This window comes from Oxyura jamaicensis, chromosome 8 (assembly GCF_011077185.1).
Source record: "Oxyura jamaicensis isolate SHBP4307 breed ruddy duck chromosome 8, BPBGC_Ojam_1.0, whole genome shotgun sequence".
Lineage (NCBI taxonomy): Eukaryota > Metazoa > Chordata > Aves > Anseriformes > Anatidae > Oxyura > Oxyura jamaicensis.
Window position 1 is genome coordinate 21,493,092 of NC_048900.1, and position 24,401 is coordinate 21,517,492.

At 55.0% G+C, this 24,401-nt stretch overlaps 1 protein-coding gene and 1 long non-coding RNA gene across 4 annotated transcripts in view; both read right to left on the minus strand.

The window, feature by feature from the left end:
* Positions 1-24,401, minus strand: part of ERI3 (ERI1 exoribonuclease family member 3) — a 115,694-nt gene that overhangs the window by 48,001 nt on the left and 43,292 nt on the right. For all 3 annotated transcript variants that reach the window (XM_035333262.1, XM_035333260.1, XM_035333261.1), the window contains exon 6: positions 19,087-19,159. In XM_035333262.1, coding sequence (XP_035189153.1) covers positions 19,087-19,159 — 73 coding nt within the window. The remainder of the gene's footprint in view (positions 1-19,086; positions 19,160-24,401) is intronic.
* On the minus strand, positions 7,160-8,623 carry LOC118170748. The gene is made up of 2 exons (XR_004752861.1): positions 8,014-8,623; positions 7,160-7,730 (listed from the first exon to the last, which is right to left on the minus strand). It is a non-coding gene; the product is annotated as an uncharacterized LOC118170748 (long non-coding RNA).

Below are 24,401 nucleotides of genomic sequence, written 5' to 3' on the forward strand. Positions count from 1 at the left end.
TCCTTCCTTCTTTTTTTTTAATTTTGTCTCGGAAGCCACGATCCTTTAAAGATGTGCACGTCTCATTAGCTCTACCTTGACAATCATTACCGTTGCTGCAAATGCAGGAGGAGAGCTCAGCCCGAGCGTGGGGGAGTCCATTACCTCCTAGTTAAAGGGACACCGACAACTCTGGGCTGCCCGCGCTCCCACTCTGCCTTCCAAGCAGGGTGTCCCCGGCACGCCGCGGCTCCCCGTCCTGCGCCACCATCCCCTGCTTAACCTGGCTGCGAAGCGAACTGCTGGGGACACGTGGTCCTGCGGCCACTGCCGGGCTCGTGGTGCTCCCCTGGCGGGGCCGTGTGGGCAGCACCGTGCCCCGAGCCCTGCCAGGCGCGGCGTGTCCCTTGGCACCACGCTGCACGTGGACTCCGCACACCCACAGCTCGCTTCAGCAGATGCTCGCTCCTCGGCTGGACCCCAAGATGGAAGCCTAGCCGTGAAGCAGGCAGCTAGCCCAAATGCCCACGGCAGAAGCCACAGCACTGGCTGGGGTGAGGGCCACCAAGGGGCTCCTAGGGCAGGGCGCGGTCCCCATGCCTGGTGGCACAGCTGCACCAGGGACAGCACGAGGGTGGCGAGCTGTGTGTTCACGAACCGGCTTCTGGGGACAGCTCTGCCTGGCTGTCCCCTGAACCTGCTTTGCCCCCCATGGAGCTCGGACCTGATTTATGTCGTGCACGCGCAGTACCCCTCATTCGGGAGCTTTCAGGGCAAAGCGCCCCGTGCAACTTTCGATCCACTACCCCCTTCCCTCCTTCCAGCCCTGCTGGGGCTGCCTTTCAAGCCCAGTACAACCTTAGGAGGCAAATGCAGCCTGGAGCAGCCTTCCAGAGAGGATCCCGCTCCTCTGCCACAGCATCTCCCTGCTGCTCGCCGCGGAGCCGCGGCAGGAGACACCACCACGGGCCGTGCTTCCGAGCCGCGCTGCCAGGAAGGCTCCTACCTACACACAAGGCTGTCCAAGAACTTGACAGGACTCCGTTTGAAAAGGATGTTGAAAGAAATGATCTCTTTAAGTGCAATGGGAGATATTTGTCTCTGATTTACCCTTGGCTTTTTGCTCTGGTTCAGGTAGGAGCGGTGTGGGATGGCTGGCAGATCTGAGAGCATGGCACGCCCCAGCGGGCAAAGCGAGCAGTGCGGAGGAAGGCGCGAGTCAGTTTGGAGTGCTCCCCATTTATCAAACTCACGCAGCCCGCCAGCAGAGCGAGTCTTTCTATCATTACAGCTCTCAAAATCCGATTCATACCACTAATCCTGCCTTCATTCTCCCAGATTAATAACATCTCTTTCAACCTTCACAGTGTGATAAATAGACAAAGGGAGAACAAAAGGAGAAACAGAAGTGAGAGAAAGAGCCAGAGCAACTCCACATAATAAAGAGAACCAAGAAAGGGGAAAGAAAAAAAAAAAAAGGGAAAAGAAAAGGGAAAGAAAGAAGCCGGCACACTTGACTCTGCCATTTACTTTAGCAGAATTCTCACCAAGAGCTCCCTGCGATCTTGAAAGAATGTAAAACATTGCTCAGAGGAAAGGCTCGTTAGCCACTGCGACCAGCCCAGGTTTGCTGGAAATCTTTTCACTTGCAGCCTCGGCTGAGGCCAGCACTGACTTTGGTGCTTCCTTGTCCTGCTCCTTGCAGAAGAGCAGAGGCGAAGCCCCCAGCACGCGCTCGCTCTGCCCACAGCGGCTTCTCGGAGCGGACAGAGGGGGCACGGCCGCTGTTGCTCCAGGTGTGCCCCAGCAGCCCCGCAAGCCCAAGGCACGCCCGCACACCTCCTGCAGGCCAGAGGTGCCCCCTCCCCAGCACTGCCCCGCTCCGGCTCATTCGGAAGCACCCGAGCCCCAGGAGAAGCCCGTCCTGCAGCCCCACGCCTCGCAAAGCCACCCAGCCCTCCGGCTGCGGGGCAGGTGGACGGCGACGTTCAGCCGCCTCCTCCCCGCAGAGCTCTTCCACTCTGCCACGCTGTGCTGAGCGCTCCGTGCAACTGCTGGATTATTTTAATAATTAAATGTTTATCAGCACATTCTCCCCATACCGCTTCCAGACCTGCCTAATTTTCTTTCCGCTGAGTGCCTTCCCTCGGCTCGGTCTTTCCATAGGATGCACACCTGCAAAGCGTTTCCCGTGCACCTCTGCTCCCCCCGCAAGCACAATCCCCGTCGGCAACCGGGACGCTGCTCTCCTATGGCTCCGCATTCACAGCCCCCGTGCAGAGGCCTGGGTTGTGTTTCTGTGTTTCTTCTTCTTCTTTTTTTTTTTTTCTTTTTCTCCCCCTTTTCTTTTAAACTGTTCCATATTACTCCAGGCTTTGAAGTACAGAGAAAAGCAACACTCAGTGTGCCTTTTTTTTTCAAGCTACCTTTATCAGAGCAAATCTTTTCCTTCTCCGCTGTGTTGCAGGAGATAGATATCAAGCAGAAAGAAAGTCTCCTCTTCTAACAATGGATTTCCCTTCCCTTCTGAACTTCAAATAGAAAACTCTTATCTACAGCCACAGTTGACCAGAAGAAGAAAAGAAAAGAAAACAGACATATGAACTGAACCCGGGCTCTCTTTCTATTTACTCAAAAAGGCTGTGCTGGGCTCTTCACAGGGAGATGCTCTCGCCGTGTTTGTAGCACACATATTTACTCACTCCACTCGCCAGCCCACCGCCACGGCAATGCACCCCCTTCTCCCCAGGATGACTGCTCCACGCACCCTCCGAAATCTTGTCGTTGCTCAGGCAGCAGGACCGTGCGGCACAACAAAGCCTGCACCTAAAGCTGGGGGCTGCGAGAGCTCTTCCAGCTCAGCTGAGAGTAACGGCAGCGATGCCCCTGGCCCTGTAAAGCATCGCTCCCACCTAGCGAGAGCTCCGTAAGGCAGCAGGACGGATTGCAGGTCCGGCCTTGCTGGCTCTCGGTGCACAGGACAGCAGCCCGAGCCCCGCCACGTTCAGGGCTGGCACCAAAGAGCTCCTCTGCACGCTTCCAGGGGTCTCTAAGGAAGGCGGCAGCCTGATCCTCCTCAAGTCCGGGTCTCTCTTCAGAGCAGCCCGGGCCAGGAGAGCCCAGCCCCAGGTGCCCGGCAGCCTCTCCTCCACGTCCTCCCCAGATTTTTTCATCATCCCCTGAAGGTTAAACTGCACAAAAGCCCCCGGTGCTCCTCCCTTGGGGCAGCCCGGGTGTTGCAGAAGGCTCCTTCTTCCCCGTGGAGATCTGCCAGCCCGAGCACCTTCTCCTCCAGCTGCCCGGTGACAGATGCCCAGCGGGGGGACTGGCGGAGCACCGCCAAAGCGCTCTGCAATTCCCGCTCCTCTCCTCCCTCCTCGACAGCTCCCGGGAGAGGTGCGATGATGGACGGTGCCCTAAGTGCCTGTTCCCCGTCGAGGCGATGTAAGCAGTGACAGCTGACGGCATTCCTGGAACGCGTGGGCGCCTCGCCACAGCTCCTCAAGGGAGAGGAGGCTGGGGCAGGGAGGCTCGGCCAGGGGTGGGGGAAGAGGAGCCCCAAGAGACTGTCCCCAGACTGCCTGCAAAGAATTCGTCCCATCAGCCTGTGAACCGAGCAGGAGCCAGGGGGAGGTGGGTAGTGTGTATCTCGTGGAGAAAATCCTCCTGGGCTGTGCACAGCGCCAGAGCTGGGCGCCCCCCTATCTCCATCTAGTGTCACTCGGGACCATTGTGCACCTGGTCCTTGCGGAGTGGGGTCTTGCTTGGTCTCTCGAGGTTTGGAAAGACTTTTCTCGCCCCTTGCTCCCCCAAACCAGCGCAGACTGCCATGAAATGGGAGCACGAAGTCAGTCAGCTGGAGCTGGCTTTGCCCCGGCAGCACACGGGCGGGTGTACGGAGACACAGAGCGACGGCACCGTGCAAGCCCATCACTGCATTCCTCTTCCACAGCCTCAAAATTAGCAGAGAAATTTAACATGCAGAGAAGCAACCGATTAATAACCCAGCATTGACTTAAGAAGACCCTGAATAATACATAGTGCTTGTACACGGAAGGGGAAAAAGTCAAGTCCTTCTGCTTGTCAAGTGTATCTGCCTCCCGAGCACCGGCACTCCACGAGAAAACCTCTCCGCAAGCCAGCCACAGCTTTAAGCCTCTCTTCAGCAATGCCTTTTGCAAAGATTAATGGTAAAACTTCGTGCCAAGTGAGGCTGGCAGTTGGACAGTTCCAAGCATGGTGTTGTTTTAAATGCAATTAGCGCTGCTGCTCGTTAATGGAGCCCCTAAAGCTGCCAAGGAGAAGAGGCTGAGCCCTCGCAGCGCACAGTGAGGTGCCACGTTCAGGCAGATGATCACGTTGGCCGTGCTGATGGGTGAGAGGAAGGCTCTTACCACCAGGCAACCAACCTCTCCTCCGCCCTGCAATCCTCCCAGCAGCTCGGTCAAGAAGTCAGCCCCGAGCAGACCAAAGACTGACAGAAGCTCAGCTGCAGGCGCTGGGCTCCACGGCACTCCGAGAGCGGGCGAAGCTAGGAGCAGACCATTCCCTTCCCCAGCCTTTGGCCTCTGTTTGGTGCCGGTTTTGGTGCGAGGCACCGAGCAGCGGCACCAGCACCCCTGAGTGGGGCTCTCTGCCTTGCTACATGGAGACGGCTGGAGAAACACGCGTCCCCTTTTGGGAACAGTCCCAAAGAGAGCGAGCGGAAAGCTGGAGTTTACCTGGACAACAGCCACCATTTATGTGCGGGGGCGACGCACACAGCGCCCACTGTGAGAGAAGGGGGGGGTAAGATCAGAGGAATAGCGTGCATCGCAAATGCCTTCATTCTGGAGTCATGGCGAGGAGCTCTGAATGGCAGCTCCGGCAGTGGCTGCCACCAGCTGATCTGACCCTGGTGGCTGAGTCCCCCCTCGGTGCCACGAGGATGATCCCACGAGGATGCTGCACGGCTTGAACGCCCGCAAAGTCATCTGAGAAGACTCAAACCAGCCTCATGGCTGGAGGCTGGGATCAGGAGAGACGAGACCACATTTCCGTGCCGATCTCTGATGAGGAATCACAGCAAAACCTTCTAACCCAGCGGTGCCTCGGTATCCCCACAATGATAACCGGTGAGCATTAGGAGCCTAAATTCATTCGTGTGCTCAAAGAGCTTCAGCACCTCGTGCCTGAGGACCAAAGGACCATCGCTACGCAGAACACGCGGTGTGTAAGATGTGAGGTTGGAAGGCACGTAAAAAAGCGGCCGCCCCGTGTACAACACAAGGGAGATGCGAGAAGGAAACACCATTTGTCTTTATCAGATGTAAATGAGCGCCAGCTAGAAGCAGGGCTCCAAATGCACACTGTTAGCACTGGAAGTGCTTCTGCAAAGGGACCGGGAGAAAAACGTGATAAACAGGCTCCGAGTTTGATTTCCAGAGTAATAAGCACGGAAAGGGAGCCCAGGAAAAAGATGCGTATTAGCGAGCACATCCAATCATTCAAATACTAACGAAGAGACACCCAGAGCGGTGCAGAACAATTTCCAGAGAGAAGTTTGTCTCCCCAGCCCCTTCACCCCCTGCAGTGGCTCAGTGGAAGAATACTTAAGAAGTTGCAACTTTGGTTATAATGTGTAAAAAGCCCCTGAAATGCGACATCATTTACTCTTCTGTGCTATTGCTCAGCAGAGCTAATAAATCTTGCATGAGCAGAGCTGATTCTAATTTTCTAATATGAAAAGGCATTTGGATAGAGAGAGAGAGGGGAAGATAAAAGTGATTGAATCTCCAACAGCCCAGCGTCGGTGACAGGAAACATCCTGACGCGGACCCCAAGGAAGAATGGCTCCCCCTCCTCCCCGCCCCACATCCCATTCTCCCTGCTTGCTGCTCGCCGTGCCTCCGTCTCCCCTATCGACGGGACGTGGCTTTAAACGCGGTTAAACAAGTTATCATTTCTGCCTTCTGATCAATCTGAATTTTCAGGACGATTACCCCCTTAAGCAGCGATCGCTGGCGGCGGCCCCGTGGGCCCCTCGCCGAGGCCGTCGTGCTTCCCCTGCTGCCGCCCCCTCGCAGGGTGCCAGGCCGGGAAGGCCGCTTCGAGGAACGCCTGGCGGAAAAAATCGGCATGGGGAATTCAAAAGGGACGTTGTGCCAGGCATCCGTGGCCCAGCTCGGCAGGAGGGACCAGGGGCCTGCTGGCCGTGAACCGACCTGGCTAAACCAGGGGATCTGCCGCCCACCAACACCACCTAAGAGCTATCGGTTCCCAGCACTAACTGCTCCTCATGAAGCTAATAAAGCCCATTTCCAATTAGAGACTGACACTATTAGGAGGAGGAGAGGCAGGTTTTATCAGCCTCTAAAGGGCTGGGGTCTAGATTTGGGGCTTTATGCATTCTCCCATCAGAAAATATTTAGTATCACCCTGGCACCGACACAAAGCAAGCCTCCCTCCCCAAGACGGGGTAACTGATGCTGGCTCTCTGAGGACGTGGATCCCCCGAGGCCCCTCTCACCACCACAGAAACGTGGCCCCACGTAGCTAGAAGCCCTGGTGACAGAGGTCTGGCTGGCAGAGGAGGCTCAGCACCGCTGCTCTTGCGGGAGCACCACGAGGTTGCCCACAGGCTCGTGGGGCACGCGCAGCCCCCCAGGGCAAGGAGCACACTGCTCCCACCTGCACATGGCTCCGTGCTGCTCCCTCCTCTGCCTCCCGGGCTTCCCCAGTCCTTATCACACGGCTCTGTCCAGAAAACAGCTCGGCCCAATCCTTGCACCCCTTCCTCGGGGCGCCCAGGCACCGTTGGCTCTTCCTGAACAGCTGCTGCAGGCGGAGGCTGCGCCCAGGCTCGGCACCTCCGCGCCAGCAGCAGGGAGCTTCGGGACAGCCAAACCCCCGCGGGAGAGCAGCTGAGCCCCCGCAGGGGAAGGCAGGGGGGTGGTAGCGGGGTGGTTTCAGCATCCTGAGCAGCAGCTCGGGCTGGCAGCGAGCAGCAGGGGCAGCGCCAGGTGAGGCTGGCGGGCCAGCTGCCTCCGCAGGCTGCTGGCTGGAGGAGCTCTCCGAAAGGCACGGTATTTCACCGGCTATTTTGCATGGAGAATTGCCGATCAAAGCTATCCCCACTGTGTACTCCAGAGCAATAAAAATAAAATAATAATAATAAAAAAAAAAAACACAAGAAGAATTCTTTAGGCGGGTAATGGGCATTTTATTCCTTTTTATGACACTAAACATAGGCAGCTGGCATAATTACACCACAATAAAGGCATAATGTGCACCTAGCAGAACAAACTCATACTTTTGATAATTAGGCAGAGCAAACACAGTCTGGGATTCAATCAAACGGCTTCACCGTCTCCTGGATCTGTCGGAGCCCCCATGCCCTTGGCGTGGTGGCCCCGTGCTGGATTTCGGGGGGCCCCATGGGGAGCGCTGAGCAAGCAGAGCATTACCCGAGAGCTCCCCTGCATGGCAGTGATGGACACGGAGCTCCGCTGCGTACAGCAGAGGTGCAGGATGGGTGCATGCAGCTCCCGGGAGGCAGCTGGAGATGGTGTGGGGCAGAGCCCTGCAGCAGGACACCATGAACCTTCCTGGCTGGCACTGGGCATGGATCCAGGGACCATGAGGCCAAGTGCAGGATCTACGGCTTGAGCTTAGAGAGTGACCCCACCAGCAGGGCTGCAGCAGATTCTCTTCCAGAATCATACCGGGTGTGGTGGCAGAGGGAGACCAGAACATGGAGAGGCACAGAGCTCCTTTGGGCTGGGCAGCTCCGCTGGGGCAGGCTCCAGGAGCTGGAAGGGGGGAGCAGAGGCATGGGGATGGCCATCCGCAGCACAGACCTTGGCCAAATGCAGCCAGCAGGGACGAGTCCAGAGGGGAGCCGTTCCCTTTGTCACAAGACCAGGGCAGAAGGGAACGTCCCAGGGTGGCTCAAAGACCCTCAGTGGCAGAAGGGACCAGGCTGGACCTGCTGGGGGCTGGTGAGTTGCTGTCTGAAGGCTTTGTGCTCCCATGGGTGCCGGCAGCCCTGCTCACCTGCAGGCCAGCCTCCTACAAACCACAGCAGCAGGCAGCAAGAGCGCTCCTCCGGCAGCTGCAGGCATCCACGTGGGACAGCTCCTCCCTGAGCGAGGAGCCCAGCCAAGGCGGAGATCCTAAATGATCTCTAAAATATTAATAGCATCCATCAGAGCCAGGCTGACAGAGGTTACAATGCCGGGAAAGCAGAGGGAGCAGGCTTTCCTGAAGTTGGCACAAATCCACACGCTAAACATCCAGAGTTTGTTTTTAAAAAAATAAAATGGATGTCCCATGCCTGTTCCTTCCAACGTCACGTGAAGTCTTCCAACGGCCCGGAGGGAGCCTCAGCCTGGCCGCAGGTCCTCTGCACGTCACCAGATGACACCACTACCTCCAGCTCCTCCTGAAGGCGTCCCACCTCCTCCTCTGGGGAAAAAGGGGCTTCATTCTCCCACCTCTCAGTATGAAGGAGAAAAATTCTTGCCGTGACGCTCCTTCAGGACATCGTAGCTTCCTTCACAGCACTGAAGACGTGGCGTGGAAACACAGACCTCCCGTTCTGCGGCGTGTGTTGCCGTCCTGCTGGCTTCCAGGGGGTGCAGGACGCGCTGCAGCCTGCCGGCAGGTCCCACGGCACTGCGGGAGGTTGATGCTCGTCCCAAGCAGAGAGAGACCCCTGCAGCGAGCAGCCCCAAGCACCCGGTATGGGGTGGGACGAATGGGGGAAGAGCAGGGGCAGGAAGAAAAAGCAGAAGGTTGCAGCAGGCAGAGCCCACGTGAAAACATCTTCAGAAAGGCGCCTGCTGCCCGGACACGGGATGTGGTGTGCCCCGAGCTGTACTGAGTCCTGGACCAAGTCAGTCCTGGCCAAAGAAAGCACTGGTATTTCATCTCTGCACCATTAGATCCCACCGGGGATGCTGTGGGATGACTCCTGGCGAGGCTCGTGCTTTGGGGTGATTGGAGCTTCCCTCCCCAGCAGGCCGCAAAATAGGAGCAGGAGTTTACACCTACCTGGGGGCAACAGATGAGGCTGTCTGCTGACCAAAAGCAGGTCATGCCTACAGCCTTCCTCATCAAGCCCCCGCGACAGGTCAAAGAGCTCGAGCAAGGAAACCTGCAAGCGGGAGGGTGAAAGCCACGATGGAGCCAGAAGGGCTGTGCCAGCATGGGGGAAGGGAGGCAGGAGACTCTTAATCCCAACTATGAAAGCAACTTGCTTAGTAGCCTTGGGACTCCGAGAGATTTAATTAATTAATTTAATGAGTGTGAAGCACTGCCGGTTATTAATATACGAATTCCACTACAGTATCTCCCAGTTCAGCATCTCTTGCTGCTTCGCATCAAGCCCACGGGATGCAGACCCAAGGCGGGGCATGGCTCCGTGCAGATGGGGCCCAGGCTGCGTACCCACACGTCTCTAGCTGTGACAGCAGCAGCAAAGCGCTGTCCCTTTCAGCAGAACAGAGCACCACACTCAGCGCAGGGCACCAGAATACCTCGTATATACGAGATAAATACTACAAGAAAAGCTATTTCTACTTGCTGGCAAGCCCTTGGCGGTGGCCAGCACCTCCATGCCAAGCAGCAGAGGGAGGAGGGCGCAGGAGCAGGTGGGTGCTGCCCCTCCCTGCTCCCATGTTTTGGAATCGTTTGGATCAAACAAGAAGAACTGGATGGGATGAGGCAAGGCAGGCTCCACTGGGCTCTGGCCAGCGAGGAGGAGGAGGAACAGGCCTTCCTGGAAGACCAACACGTGCCAGGAGCTACCAAAGGCATGCCAGCCCAAGGGAGAAGCATCCCATGCAGCAGAGAGCACCCGCAACTCCCGGGCTCTACTGCAAAGCCAGTGCCTGATGCTGATGATGGAGGCAGCAGCCACTGTCCCTCCTGTAGCCACGCTGGCTCTGTAGAACAACGAGGACCACACCACTTCATGTCCTAATCCCCAGGGCTAGCAAATCTGATTAACCTCTCATCCCTCCTCTGGAGAACTACGCAGGGCCATCGCCACGCTCCTCCATGGAGCTCCTGTCCTTTAAATGCAAAGAACGAGGGCACAGCTCCTTGCCCGGGCAGCAGGCAGCCGTGCTGGTGCTCCCACGGGGCTGGGATGCAGGGATGCTCTGCGCCTGCCTGACCCCTGGGACTGTGGGGAAGGCCATCCTTCACACGCTGTGCCTTCGCCCCCCAGCTTCTCCCGGCCAGGAATGCAGCGCACGTTGGAGGATTATTGTGAAACATGCCCTGCCTGTAGCCCCTTCTCCTCCTGCCTTGCTCCGGCACTGACTGTAGGGAGGCTGTGCCAGGCCGGGGCTCGGGCTGCCTCCTGCAATGCCAGGGCACGCAGAAGGCTCCGGTGTCTCCGGCGGCCCCCAGAACTCCCGCACACCCGAAGGTTTAACCTCCACAGCAGCGCACACGGAGCCAGATGGGAACCAGGAGGCTCCTGGGTGCCGCAGCCAGATGTTCACATCCCCAGCCCGGCAGAGTGGCACGCAGCAGGACGAGCAGCACGCCGGGGCTCGGCAGCTGCCTCTCCGCCTTTCGCCCGCAGGCTGCGGCGACGTGCGTGCGGAGCCTCCAACGGCCTGCACGGGGATGCTTTGGGCGAACCAGCCAGCGCTGCACACCCAGCAAACCGCTGCTTACAGTCCTGCCTAGCAGGTAAAGCTCTAGTCCTCGTTTAAAAAACAAAACAAAACCAACAAATTGGTTTTGCAGGGCAGTTCCAAGGCAAGCACGCAGCCTGTGCCCAAGTGGCAGAGAGCAGGAAGGGCCAAGCCATCACCCACACCGCCTGCCTGCCTCAGGGCAGGGCCAGCTCCACCCAAACCAGCCCCATCAGATACTTGAAAGGCTATTTTTCCACTCCAGAAGCAACCCTGGAAATCTTTAACATAGATTTGAAGGCAGAGGACAAACCAAGCCGGGAGAGCAACAACTTCTCCAAGGACCAAGAGCTGTGCCCACCGTGCACTGCAGCAAGAGACCCACCGCACAAATCCCCACCCCCAGCCTGAAGGCTGGAACTAGGCTCCAAGAAATTACCTGGAAAAAAAAGTGAGCTATATCATAGCTTTAATACCGAGGGAGAGTTTTAATATCATAGGAGAATCTGTAATGGTGTGATGCTGTGAGGTGAACACAAGCTACACCACATGCAGAATAGGTATCGAAGGAAGGACGTTCCAGGAAGAGCTTCCCATTAACAGGACCGAAATGCTGAAACGTCCCCTTGGCACTCGAGTAGCTCTGAATTGCTTCCACACAACAGGACCTTGCCACAGGTTGTCTTTATGCACCAGGGAAGTCTAAAATGCAGCATGTGCCCAGCTCACAGCCCTCTGCTAGGCTGGAGTTTGGCAGCGAGAAGGGTGCTCTTTCATACAGTTGCAGATTTTCTGGCCAAAAGGAATTATTAAACTAATCCTCTATTTTGTAAGCCAGTAAACACAGCTCCTATCTGGGGAGCCAAGCCCAAGAAATGGCGTTAACCCTCCTGGGATCGCTGCTTTCCCGTCCACTCCCTGAAAAGTTCATGCAGGCACATGCTCCGCCAAAAATTGCTCCCGTGCTTTTAGGATGCAATAGGTAAAAAAAACTAAATAAAAATGAAAAAAAGGAGGAAAAGACAAAGCCATTCTGATGCAGTCGAAGCTGAGCATTGCTCTTTCCTGCCCTCCTGGGACGGGCATGCACGTTACCGTGCGAGTCATCCAAAACCAGCGAAGCCTCCAGGCTGCATCCAGAGCCTGTCTCAGCCGTAGCAAGCCCAGCTCCTGAGACCGCAAGAAAAGGCAATGAAATGCGAGGCTGGGATCATTACTTTGAGACTATAAGCTCGTGCCACTGAGCCAAAGCCTGTTATACTGACATGGGTCCGTGCCACCCCAGCAGCAGGGATCATTCTCCATCTCCGCGCGCCCAGCTCCATCCTCCCAGGACGGCTGCCTGCGCCGTGCTCCGCGATGCTCCGCGAAGCCCTGAAGAGCCGGCAGGTTACAGGCACAGGGCTGGGCTGCACAGCACCCTGCTCACCTCCTCCCGGAGCTGCCAGCACAAGGCATCACTCGCAGGGGAGCACGGAGCAAAAACCCCAGGTTTCCTTCCCTGGGGGAGGAGACTCTCACCCCCTTCCCAGCACAGCCCCCTGCGTTTCGGTTTCCTTAGGAGAGGGTTTTTACTCCGCACCCCTTGCTGCACAACAAAGGGAGGAGATGTCCTGCAGCGGGACAAAGGGCTGCTCCTCGCAGGCCTCTCCTGGGTGCCCTTTCCCGTTGAGCTGACTCTCCTCGCTCCCTCCTCGGCTCCCTCCCTGTGATTTAAGAGTTCCTCTCCTGGCCCTGACAGTAAGGTATTTCTGTCCCACAGATTATAACTCACTCTGGGCTATTATTCAACTCCCAAGCCCTGGCCCTGCTGCATTTAGTCCAAACATAATATCCTTCATGCATATATTATCTGTCTCCCTATTATCTGGAATCATTTCGGAATTAAATTTCAGTCCTGCAATATTGGCTTGAAGAGCGGCTCGCTTTATGGGCTAGTCAAAGGTTAGAATACCAATCAAAATAACACTGCCGATGCAGAGAGACATTTTAATATTCCAAAACCCGGTAATTGTAAAAGGACATAATATTTTTTCCCTGATTACCCCAAAGGCAACACATGTTAACAAGGCGAGGGAGAGAGTGAAAGAAATTTCAGAGTTCAGACAGCCGCACGACGGATTTAAAGGAGAAGCCGTGCGCGGCGGCCACGCACCAGCCCCGGGAGCAGGAGGCTCCCTGCCCGCCCCGTGCCCCCGCTGCCCTCCTGGGACCCGTCCCCTCCGCCCCGAGCCCCCTGTGCAGCCCGAAGGCATTTAGGGCACCCTCACAGTGCACGGGAGGGAGACAGGGAGAGTTACACTGAGACAGACACAGCCCAGGCTCAGCACGGAGGAGAAACCGCCCAGTCTGACCTGCTCGGGCACTGAGGATGCCCCACGTTAATTTCTGGCTGAAGCAGAGCTGAGATTTTAGGGAAATCTTTCCCTCCCGAGCCTGGGAACCCACCACAGTCCTCGGTGAGTTGTTCCAATGGTTAATTACCCTCCCTTAAAGTATCTACACCTGAATTATCTAGCTTTGGCTTCCAGACACTGGAACGGCTTCTGCTTTACCCTGCTGGACCAAAGGAGCCTCTCAGCACCTTATGACTCCCTGTTTAATGCTCCAGAGCTACAGCCACGTCACCCTTCTGTCCAGTACCCTACACAGCTCCCAGGGTATTTAAAGCATGGCAAGTGTCCTCATGGGTCTTGCAGTTGTCATCAAACCTTCAAGTTTCCAGGATCCTTACCCCTGCAGAGATGTCGGAGAGGGACCCAGGGCTCCAGCTGGGTCAGAGCGGTCCCAAACACGGTGATCCAGCCCCTCTGCTCCTCCTCACCACGCCCCGTTCATAAATCCAACAGCATCAGCCTCCTGGATGCAGTATCCGCACACTTTATCAAAAATGATTGTTATGTTTTCTTTCAGGGCATTGATAAAAGTGCTAAATCCAAGAGGTCTGAGCAATAGCTCCCCGTGGGACCCCACCAGGAAGACATGCGCTCCATGATGATTACCCATGTACAATTAAATGCTAGGAGCTGTCAGTTTGCTCGTTCTTAATCAATGTAATGTGTGCCATGTTGATTTTGTATCACTCTTCTTTCTTAATCAAAATGTCATAAGGTACCAAGTCAAATGCCTTCCAGAAGTATATTACATTGACATGGTTACCTTTATCAACCAAACATGTAGTCTCATAAAAAATATCAAGTTAGTTTGAAAAAGATCTAGTTTCCATAAATCCACATTGATTGGCATTATATTACCCTCTTTTCATTCTTTATTAATCAACTATGGTATCTGGCTTTTCATTACTTTGCCCAGAATTAATGTCAAGCTGATAGGGCTATAATTACTTCATCGGTCATCCCATTTGCCCTTCGAAATTACTGGTACAACATTAGCTTTCTTCGAGTCCTCTAGAACTTCCCCCATGTTCAAAGACTTATTAAAAGCCACACGAGCAGCCAACGGCTTCTCAGCCAGCGCTTTTTGAACTCTTCTCAACCAGCCATGCACAACGCCAGCCTCGCGCTACCACTTCTCTTTTATCACAAAATCGCACTGTAAGAGCACCCTGCTCAGCGACAGGGCATCCTCTGCCTGTCGGTAAACACAAAATATCGATTAAAAGTGGTTATCTTGCTGTTACAAGCAGTTCTTCCATTTCCTTCCAGTTAAGAACCAATGCCACTGCACACCTTCCTGATTTCCGTGGAGAAGACACCCTTACTCCCTTTAACGCTCGAGTTTTTGCTTCTGTCCCCTTGCCCAGCCTCTGTCCCTCCTGCCTTCCGAGGGACTGACTTACCACCGCCAGGGATGAGGAGCCCAAAGAGCACTGCTGCCGCGAAGGAAGGGTCTTGGAGCGCTCGGCCAGGCAGCAAACCAGCACGGTGCTGAGTCCCAGGTGCCCGATCCGACCGAGGACATAAGCAGCTCTTCGTAGATGAGTGACACCTACCCAGGTGCTCGATGCTTCAGCCATGAAGGAATCCTGCTCTGTCATTTCTGACCCCAGTAGGCATTTTGCATTCCCTACAGCCAGTAGCTCAGTAAACAGGCAATTGATGGCCATCGCACTACGTCCTCAAGAGGTTAAACTTATGAAAGCAACTTTCAGGCACATGGGCCAAAACCAAACCATTTCTCAATCGCATCCATTTCAATGTTCTTTGTGCAAAGCACTCGAGACACTTTTAACACCAAGTGCCTGAGAAGTCCTCCTCCCACCCCAAAGGCACAAGGAATCGCTAATTCAGAGGACAGACAAAAAGCTGTTAGCAAATCCTTGTTTGTTTAGGATGCGTTTATTTCGAGTTGCCAAATATTAACAAAAACATTCTCTTGCACGCTTCCTCCGCTGGATTTCACAAAGCGGGGAGGTGACCTTAAAACATCTGTGCGCGTGTATTAACAGTTGGCTTCCGAGCACCTTCGGGTCAACAGAAGCTGGGCCTGGAAAAGGCCAGCTCCGCACACAGCCACGTCACACGGGCACGCCGTGCTCCCCACGGCTCCGCCAGCTCTGCCTCGTGGTGTCCAGAGGAGGAGCGGTTCCCAGTACTGCAACAGAGCCACTTGCAAATGGCCCTGGGGACACGGGGCACGTCACTCCTTAGAGCACACCGAACTGACCCAAGGGCAAAACATTCAAACTGCCAGGGGAAAGCAGGCGAAGGTCTCCAGGGCGTCAGGAGGACGTCAAACTTGGACCCGTTTTCTGTCCTTCCTAAAGCAACCGCTACCGGTGTACCTACAGACGAGCTGCCCTCTGGGCACAGAAATAAAAGATGGTCAGACACAGCCAGGACGGCTGTCCTGAGAGAGGGGCAGCTCTGTGATGGTATGAAGATGGCCTTTTTTCTTTTACATAAATATCACCTGAGAAACAAGAAATAAAACAAACCCCAAGTGGTTACATAAAGAACTCCTCCGTTACCCTGTAACTGAGTAATGCCCGGAGGAGACGCAGATCAGGACACCAAACACTGTTAAAAATAGCTTCACAACCCAATTCTGGAGCCACAGAACCAGCAGGTGGCTTCGTGCCAGCTCTCCAACAACTTACGCTGAGCTGGAAAAGAGACTACGAAGCGAGAACAGGGCAGAGGTCTCGAGTCAGGAAGAACACGAGAGAAGACCTGGCACGACTTATCTGCTCTTTCACGGAAGGCAAGACTGAGGCCCAAGAAAAAGATCAGGCTGGAGGTTTAAAAGAAACAAAAGGACATGCATCTTCCCACAACGTGTGAATAAACAGTATAATTAATGCATAATTAAACAGCAAAACTCATTGCTGCAGGATGCTGGAGAAACTGAAAGCGTCAGCAGATTCAGGAAGAGAAACGTACGGTCGGCAGACACGGTAAGCACAGGGGGCGATGGGCACAGCGGGCCGGGGAGAGCCGCCAGCTCCCAGCCCTTGGAGAGGGTTTGCAGGGAAGGAGGGAAAGCTGACCTGAGCCGTGCTCTCCTTGGTGCACCCCGACAGCACCAGCTGCTGCCCTCTGGCAGAGGAGCTGGGCTGCACAGACCTCAGGTCTGCCTGTTCTGACACCTTCGTCCTCCTCCCCATGTTTTTCTTGCACTCCTGAAAGAGCAAAGGCAGCGTGAACGTGAGCTGATCCTTGTGGAGGAGTCAGCATTCATGATTTTACCCATGCCACCTGATGGTACTCACGGGGCAGTCACCTTCTTCAGGTAAATCCTGACCCACAGCCTCCTGCTCTATTTCAGCCCCAGGCACCCGGCCGTGCAGCTCGGTCCTGCGCCACAGCCCTAACCCGGGGCCTCTGAGGGACAGGGACACGAGGGAACGTGGCCAGCAGGGTGGTGACTCCGCCGAGGTGGTTTGGGGGCTATCTGAAATGTTGTGGTATTCAAAGGAAGCCTCCCGTGCCTCCTGCAGCCCTCCCGCCGCGCTTGGCTAGTGGAAGGGAAGGACATGATCAACTCTGCCCCGAGTCAGCTCTGCCCTGACAGCTCACCAGAGATCGGCGATCGCTCAGTGACATTACAAATGTCAGCAAACACCGATCAGGCTTGACGGAAGGGATGTGCTAGCAGGCTGGGGGGCACAGGGCAAGGTAAAACTTCAGCAAACTCGGTCAAGTGCATGAGCAGCTCTTCTCCCGTGTTCCACGGAAGGTTTTTGCACAGATCCAGGACACCGTGGCCACCTGGGACGTGCCTCAGGGGTGGTGCTCCCCATCACCTGCGTGGCCAGATCGACCCAAACTTGGTGCAACACAAGTGTGGTGGCCAGCAGGACCCTGTTCCTGTCTTCACCTTGCCAGAATTATCATCTCGCACAGAATTATTTATTTGAGACCAATCTTGGAAGCTCTGAGAGAGGACCAAAGACACAGGGTGCTTGCCAGAACTGCTCCTGCAGCACAGGAGTGACAACTGCTCACCAGCAGAGAGCCCCAGGACAGAGAACAGGATGCAGGTGGGGCTGTTCTGCAGGAAGCTGCTCTCAGTCACACACGCCATTTACACCCAAATGAACTGTTTTCTTGACATCCGACCGACCCACGTCTCCGCATTACCCATGACCTAGAAATCCACAGTTTCGCGCCACCCCCAGCAGCTTCACGTCATGGATCCGGTCAGAGGCAGGCTCAACCTAGGAGGTGTTTCTAAGTCAGGAACTTGCCAGAGGGAGGGGAAAAGGGGATGCCTGAGCTAGGAAGGGAAGAGCGGGGGGGCTAGTCACCCGTCTGTCCTTATTTGTCTCCTACTGGGAGCTCAGTCAAAAGAAGCTGAGGCCCCACCGGGTCCTGACGCTTGGACAGAATTATTTATTTGGGCTGGAAATCCTCTCCTGCAAAAACACACAGGCAGTTTGCCCCCACACCCCCCATACAGCAGGGCAGCGGTGGCGTAGGAAGATCCTCACCCCAGGCTAAGAGCAAGTGCCAGGGGAGGCAGCCCTCAGCCACAGGACAGGAGAGGTCCCTGCTCTCCTGCTCCAGCTGGGTCACTTCCCAGAGGGGCTCAGAGTCCCAAGAACCACCCTGTGTGCAACAGGGCATCAGATAGGAAAGAGCCAGAAAAGCTGAAGGTTTTTAAGGACTTAGATGGGTTGGAGAGAGATGAACATACCTCCCACATCCCCTCCCTGGGTGATCCGAAGGAGATGGCAGCCTCACTTGGAATAACACAGCCTCGAGCGACGGGCAAGAGCCGTAAGTCATTCGTCCAGAGGCCCAGAGGAGGAGCACAGCGGGACCAACCTACTTCTGAGCAAACATCAGGGTACAGGGGGATTTTTTATTATTATTATTCTGAAGCCATCAACCTGCTGGTTACAGAGCCGCTATCCATGCACCGCAAGTTTAGTGAACTTCAAATGGCGATCATTAATGGTCACTGAACTGCAGAATGCCCCAACGTGCTTTCAGATTTCATTTACCAAGGGCCAGCAATCAGCCAAAAGATTTGCTCTGACAGCAGGGAAATACAAGACCCCTTGACAAGTTCAGCTGGGAATGTGCTGCCAGCATCCCTTGTTAAGTTCATGTTCTACCCTGTTTGACGGAACAGATCATGCAAATTGTCCTTCCGCGGCCGCTCGGCCTGCCACTCACGCTTCCATTTAAAACAATAAATAAATAAAAGAACGAAAGGAAAGCCCCTAAGTACAACAAGCTGTTTACAAGCAAATTCCACTTACTCAGACCCCTTATTACCAGGACAAGGCGCAGAAACCCAAATAAAACACGAAATGGGATGGGGGAAGGGAAGCTTACTCATTCCAAGGTTTAAGCAGAAGGACCACCCCAGTTACTCGTGCTAGACCTACCCCAGCCTCCCCTCGCCCTGCCAGCGCTCGGTATCACACTGTTGCATTTTCTTTCCACTCCGCTTTGCCGCTTATGGTACGGCTGTGTCCTTCCATGCGGATGGAGCAGCTGTGCCAGGAGACCCCGTGGACGCACGGCAGGCTGCTCCTTGGCCAGCAGAGAAGGTGTGGAGCAGCAGCAGATGGCACCCGGCAAAGTACCCAGCATTTGGCTTTGCAAAGTGCTCACAGGCGGACGTGTGCGGGGATAGCTCCCTGTTCCCACAGCACAAAGGGAAATGCTGATTTTTGTACCGGAGTATTTACACGTTTACCAGCCAGGGTTTGATCTGAAGGCGCCTTACGCAGCAAACCAAAACAGAGCGAGCAGCACTGGGACAAAACCTCTGCTGAAGAGGCGCCTCGCGGCGTGCCGCTATTACACGGAGACACCGCGCTGTGCCTGCCACAATGGGATTCTCCCCAGCTGCAGAGCACATCCCATCAAGTACAGTGAGACTCTATTAGAGGAGATACAATGGGAGCCAGAGGACTCGCTCAGCCCAGCCTCCGAGAAAATAACTCATTTCAATGCAAAACAGCAGTAGTTATTAGACACCTCCTTAAAGAGGAAAGGAGAAGGAGAAAGGGAAGGCGAAGGGAGGGAGAAAGGGACCATGGCAGCTCGCACAAAAGTACCTTTTTCAGATTAATCCACTGCTTGAAGTAATCAGCAACCGGCAGCCCTAAGTACTGGCATTGTCCTGGTAACCTGTAAGAGAGAAGAGAGAGTAGGTTTGATTCAATTACTGTCCTGACAACACAAACTCTGTTTTATTAAGCGCATTTCGCTCCGAGATGGAAGAGCCCCTCAAGTCTGCTCTAACATGCTGCACATCAGAAGGACGGTAGCTCTTGGCAAAAAAAAAAATAAATCTCATGAGAGCACGACTTGGCTGAAGCCTGACGCACATCCAGCCATGTCCATGCCGACACCTTTCAGGCTGAGCATTTTGAACAAGGGCTGCGTGCGGCTCTCCTCGCAGCGGCTAAAACACAAACACAGCTGGAGCATCTGGGCTGTCCTTAACTAAGTGGACTCATCGCAAATCCCTGCAGAACCACTGTGGTCAGCCAGCAGAAATGACAGAAAATATGACGGGGAAATTCACCTGTCATGCCCTGGTGCTCTTTTACACGGCCCTTATGGTTAAAACACCGAGTGAGACGCCAGGGAGGGAAGGAGGCATCGAGCAGTCGTTTTTGGGGTAGTAACGCTGTAACCTTCCCGTGCTAAGAAAGCAGAGGCTTATTTCAACGCAGGTGCTTGGAAGCAGAGAGCAGTCCCAGCCCTGAAGGTGCAAAGTGCTGCACAGTCTCTCACTGCGGGTTTGAGCCCAGCAGGCAGAGCTCGGAGCACCCACACTGAACCTCTGCCGGAGCAGGGCTCACCAAAACCTGCCCCGGGGAGGCAGCAGGACTGCCCGAAGGGACAACAGGAGCCCGGGGAAGGCTGAGCCGCAAAGCCGCGTGACTTCAGCCGCGGCTGTGCTGGAGATGAGTTATGGGAGGCTTCCCCGGCCGCTTTGATCCGATCAGGAGTAATTGATGGATCTTGTTCATTCACGTACCGCCGAGCATGCCTGGGGCACCGGTCACAGGATCCTTAACTGAAGCAAAGGAACATCCCAAATAAATATGTCAACTAAATAAATGACTAAATTAGACCCGTTTGTGCATGTTAAAAGCCACAACCCCAGAAACCGGCTTTTGCAAACAGAGGGGGTGGGGAAGTCTTACAACTTCCTTGGCCGTGTGGGGACTGGAGGGGGAGGCCGTAGGGAAGGAGGGAAGAGCTGTAAGAGCCAGCATCAGCTGCTCGAACATCCCAGCACAGACCTTGTCTGGGGCAAAGAATCCTCTCTCTGTGCACAGGGCAAAGCCTGGATACTCCAGGCTTCAGCTTCAAGGCTGAAATTCAGGAATGAGCTCTGCTCAGATGGAAGCACAGGCTGGCTACACAGCACTTTGAGCTGGGGTACACCACCAGACCCCCAGACAATCACGGAGAGCTCAGCCCAGGCCCAAACCCTCTGACCGACAGGGCAGCACCTCTTCAGACCCAGAGCATTGCACTGGTAAGGAGAGGAGGGAGGGCTGCACACACTGCACCTGTGGACGATGTCAGCGGTACTGATGGAGCAGTTTGGTCTGCGCTGCCTCCGTTTCGATGGGAAGAAAAGGCTGGAAGCTGGCAAACATCCCCAGGGGAACCTCCCAGGAATACGTGGCCGATGGAGCCAGCACACGCCGGGCTCCAGCAGCGCACTGGCCTTGCGAGCCCTGCTTCAGCTACAGAAGGAATGGCCTCTGTGTGCCCAGCCCAAATGCCTGGCCCTGTAGAGATGCACACGGCATCATTTAGGAGCAGTGATTTATGCCATACAAGCACATTTGAATAAGGAGGTCCAGAGGACTCTCTCCAAAAGCAGGAAGCCTGTCACAGGAATGAGCTTGCAAGCAGCAGGACGGAGGCGATTTGCAGGGTAAGCAATGTGACCTGACAGCACGCTCTCATCTCCGGGCACGGCTCATCTGATGCTAGCACCATCGCTCTGAAATAAACCACCTGGAGTCACTCCTCGCAATTGCACAGCCGTCACATAAAAAGCAGCCCGGTCCGTGCGTTTTACAGCCTTGACGCGTACAGCCATGACATCCCAGAGCGAACAGACCCCTCCGAGCCCAACCAGCATCCTAAGAAAGCTGCTTTCTATAGGTTTTTGATTTCCAAATTAAAAAAAAAAAAAAAAAGAAAGAAAGGGAACCATGGGTTCATACAGGCAGGTGATCAGCTCAACCTCTTTGACTGCTCACATTTAGCTAGAGAGGATCACGACAGCAGCTAGCTAGAGGTGTATAACCAAAAGCTAGGTTTCTCCTCCCAGCCCAAGAGATCTTCATTAATACAGCTCTCAACCCGGCTCCGCTCAGAGGAATAATTACTGTCTTGCCTAACATTTGGATGGGGCCCAGGACAAGCGAGTGCAGGATGGTTGTTGTTGGCCACAGGACTTGTCAGCTCACCGCCCAGCGCAACGAATGACATCCAAAGCGCCTCCGTCCCCGTGGGACCAACAGGCCCACGGAACCGGACAGCCTGGTCCTTCCTCCACCCTGAGACTGATGGCAGTCCGCCCTGGGCGCTGCACAGTGCGTCTTTAATTGGAGAAAATAAATGTCCCAAATAAATATGTCAACTAAATAAATGACCCATTTCTGCAAACAAGGAACAACCCCAGAAACTGCCTACGGAGCCGCGTGACCTAAGGGCATTCCCCATCCCCCTCCGTGCTTCTGCTCCCCTCATTCCACACCAGCACCAGAGAGACCTCACAAAGTTTTCGAAGCACCGCAAGCTCCACACGTATGCTGTAAGCTGGGCAAGCTGTCAGCAGCGTGGACCAAGGCATCAGTCTGCTCCCTGAGCTGAAAGACGCAGGGCTGGTGGCTCCAGGCCAGCAGGGATACGGCCATCAAGTGGCTCGTCCGTAGCAAAGGATCATCCTGGGGGTCGGGTGCAGTCCAGCCTGGGTACACGGTGCTCCCAGCACAGGCCTGGGGAGCTGGGGGCTCTCCCTGCACAGAAAGCAGGGCCCCAGGAGATCACTCCTGCAGGGTCTCTTCCCCTCCTGTCAACTGCGGCAGTCCCCATGCTCCCCAGCATCTTCTCCGGGTTGGAGTGAACGGGGCACACCTGTGGCTCTCCTGGGGAACAAAACTGCCACAGCCTTTAAGGCAGTACCTCCGTTTAGGAGGATTTCTGTTGACTTGAGCAGCTCATTTGGCAGACGAGCTTTTACACTCAGTACAGCTTCCCACTGCGGCAAAACTCAACCTCGACCACTGGGACGGCTGCGTTTGAGCAAAGAGCTCAGGATACAAAACCACAGAGTCACCTAGGCTGGAAAAAGCCCTCAGGATCACCAAGCCCAACCATCAGCCTCACCTACCCAATCCCATCACAAAACCACGGCCCTTAGTGCCACGTCCACGTGTCTCTGAGATACCCCCAGGGATGGGGACTCCACCACCTCCCTGGGCAGCAGGAGAGAAAGAGCGCTGCACTTCCCTTCATCAGCATCCCGTGATGCTTCCAGCTGCTGAATGAAGGCTCGCTGCCCCCTAAACGTTGAAGTTCTCACCCCCCTGGGAAGGAAGCTGGCTCTCCAAACCATCCCATCAGCCAAACACCGTGCTTCAGGCACGGCTGGACTCGATGATCCTTGATGGTCTATGAGTCTATGACTGCACTGGATAGAGAGAAACCTGAAAAAGGCTTTGGGATTTTCCACCCCGGGCTCTATTTTCCACCCGGCCCTGCTCCTCCGTCCCCGAGCTGCGGGGTAAATGGGGCCTGGAGATGCAAACAGGAGGCGAGGTCGGACGGCTGCATCCCTCCCGCTGAAGCCGGCTCTCTGCGAGGCGGCGAGATGCGTGCGGCTCGGCGGTGATAAACGGCCTTGCTTTAGTTATCACTTTCCTTAAGTTAAGGAGAGCAGCCCGGTGATGGATGGGCTGGAATTCGGTTATCGGGGAAGGCTGTCAGCCAGAGTTGCCTATCTCCGCACACATTTAGCAGGGCATCATTATGCGATGGCATGGAGTTAAAATATGACCAAGGGTATTGAGAGAAAGAAAGAACGGGATTAAAAAAAAAAAAAGGCAAATTGAGCAACAAAAAGGAGTGTGAGGCAAGAACGTTATCGTACTAGTGACACCTTTTATCTCGGTCTGGTTAGCTAGAGCAGGGCACAAATTGGTCCTTCCTCCACTATTGTATCCTCTTGTACAAACAGAGGCAGATAAAATGTGTCACCAGTGCGATAGCATATCAATTTAACCCTAATTATCTGGGGGGTCAAACCAAGAAATAGGGGTTTCTCATTTCAACAGGTTCCTCCGCCTCTGCTCGGAGCCACCACATTAATATGGAAGGGGGAGGGACAGCCGTAATTGATTTCCGTCACTCAGGTGGTCCTGGCGCATAAAAAATTAATGCTCGCTTCTCCCACCTCATCAGAGCTGGTTAACGTCCATCTGCTTCTGGGTTCAGGATGTCAGGAGACAAAGAAATTGGGCCACTTTCTACACACTGGCTGTATTGATATTGAGCCAGTTAAAAGCACCAGTCCCTCTTTGGGGAAGATAAAGGGACATTAAATCTTGATATTTATAGACCTGGTCGCAGCCTTCAAAAATAAAATACGAATCCACGCACTGGAGACCTTGAGTCGTAGGAGCTGATAAGAGATGCAGAACATTTTAATTGTGTCCTGGCCAACCCCGCTGCACCGGGCTGCAAAGGGGAGGGCAGGGACACTCCTGACTGGGACTCCCCCGCTGCAGGAGGGCTGAAAAGCCTGAAGGGAGCTGCGTGGAGGCAGCAGCACAGAACAGCAACAAGGTGGTACCGAAGAGAGGAGAGCTGCCAAGACACCTTGCCCTGGCTCCACAGTTCAGAGCAAGGCTGGTGAAGGCATGGCGTGAAGGGGACCTGGAGCTGGTGCAGAAGCGCTGCTCTCCTTTGGCACAGGCTGGGATCTCTGCATTGGAGAGCGTCTGAACAGCCCTGGGCTTTCACAGAAGCCCCGAGACAGGTGCCTTCTCCCTCCCTCCCGCTTCTCTGTGCTTTCCTTCCACCCTCAGCTCTCTCAGCCACCCCCAAACTTGTCACGGCGCAGCAAGCCTACGAGCCGCACATCAGCTTTAAATATCAGCGTGCGTGAAGCAGGGACATGAGAGCAGGGAAGTGGGAACAGACAGAGCAAGCCTCCATCGCCTGTCAGGGAACACTAATGAATTTCAACGCCAGCAGCCATTGCCTCAGACGGGCTGGCGAGAGGAGGAGACGGAGTGAGAGTGAGGAGCCTTTGCAGGAGCAGCCTGCCTTGTTTCAAAGGCCCCTCTGTTAATAAATGTCACTGCCGAGCTGGCGCACAGCCCCTGCGCCG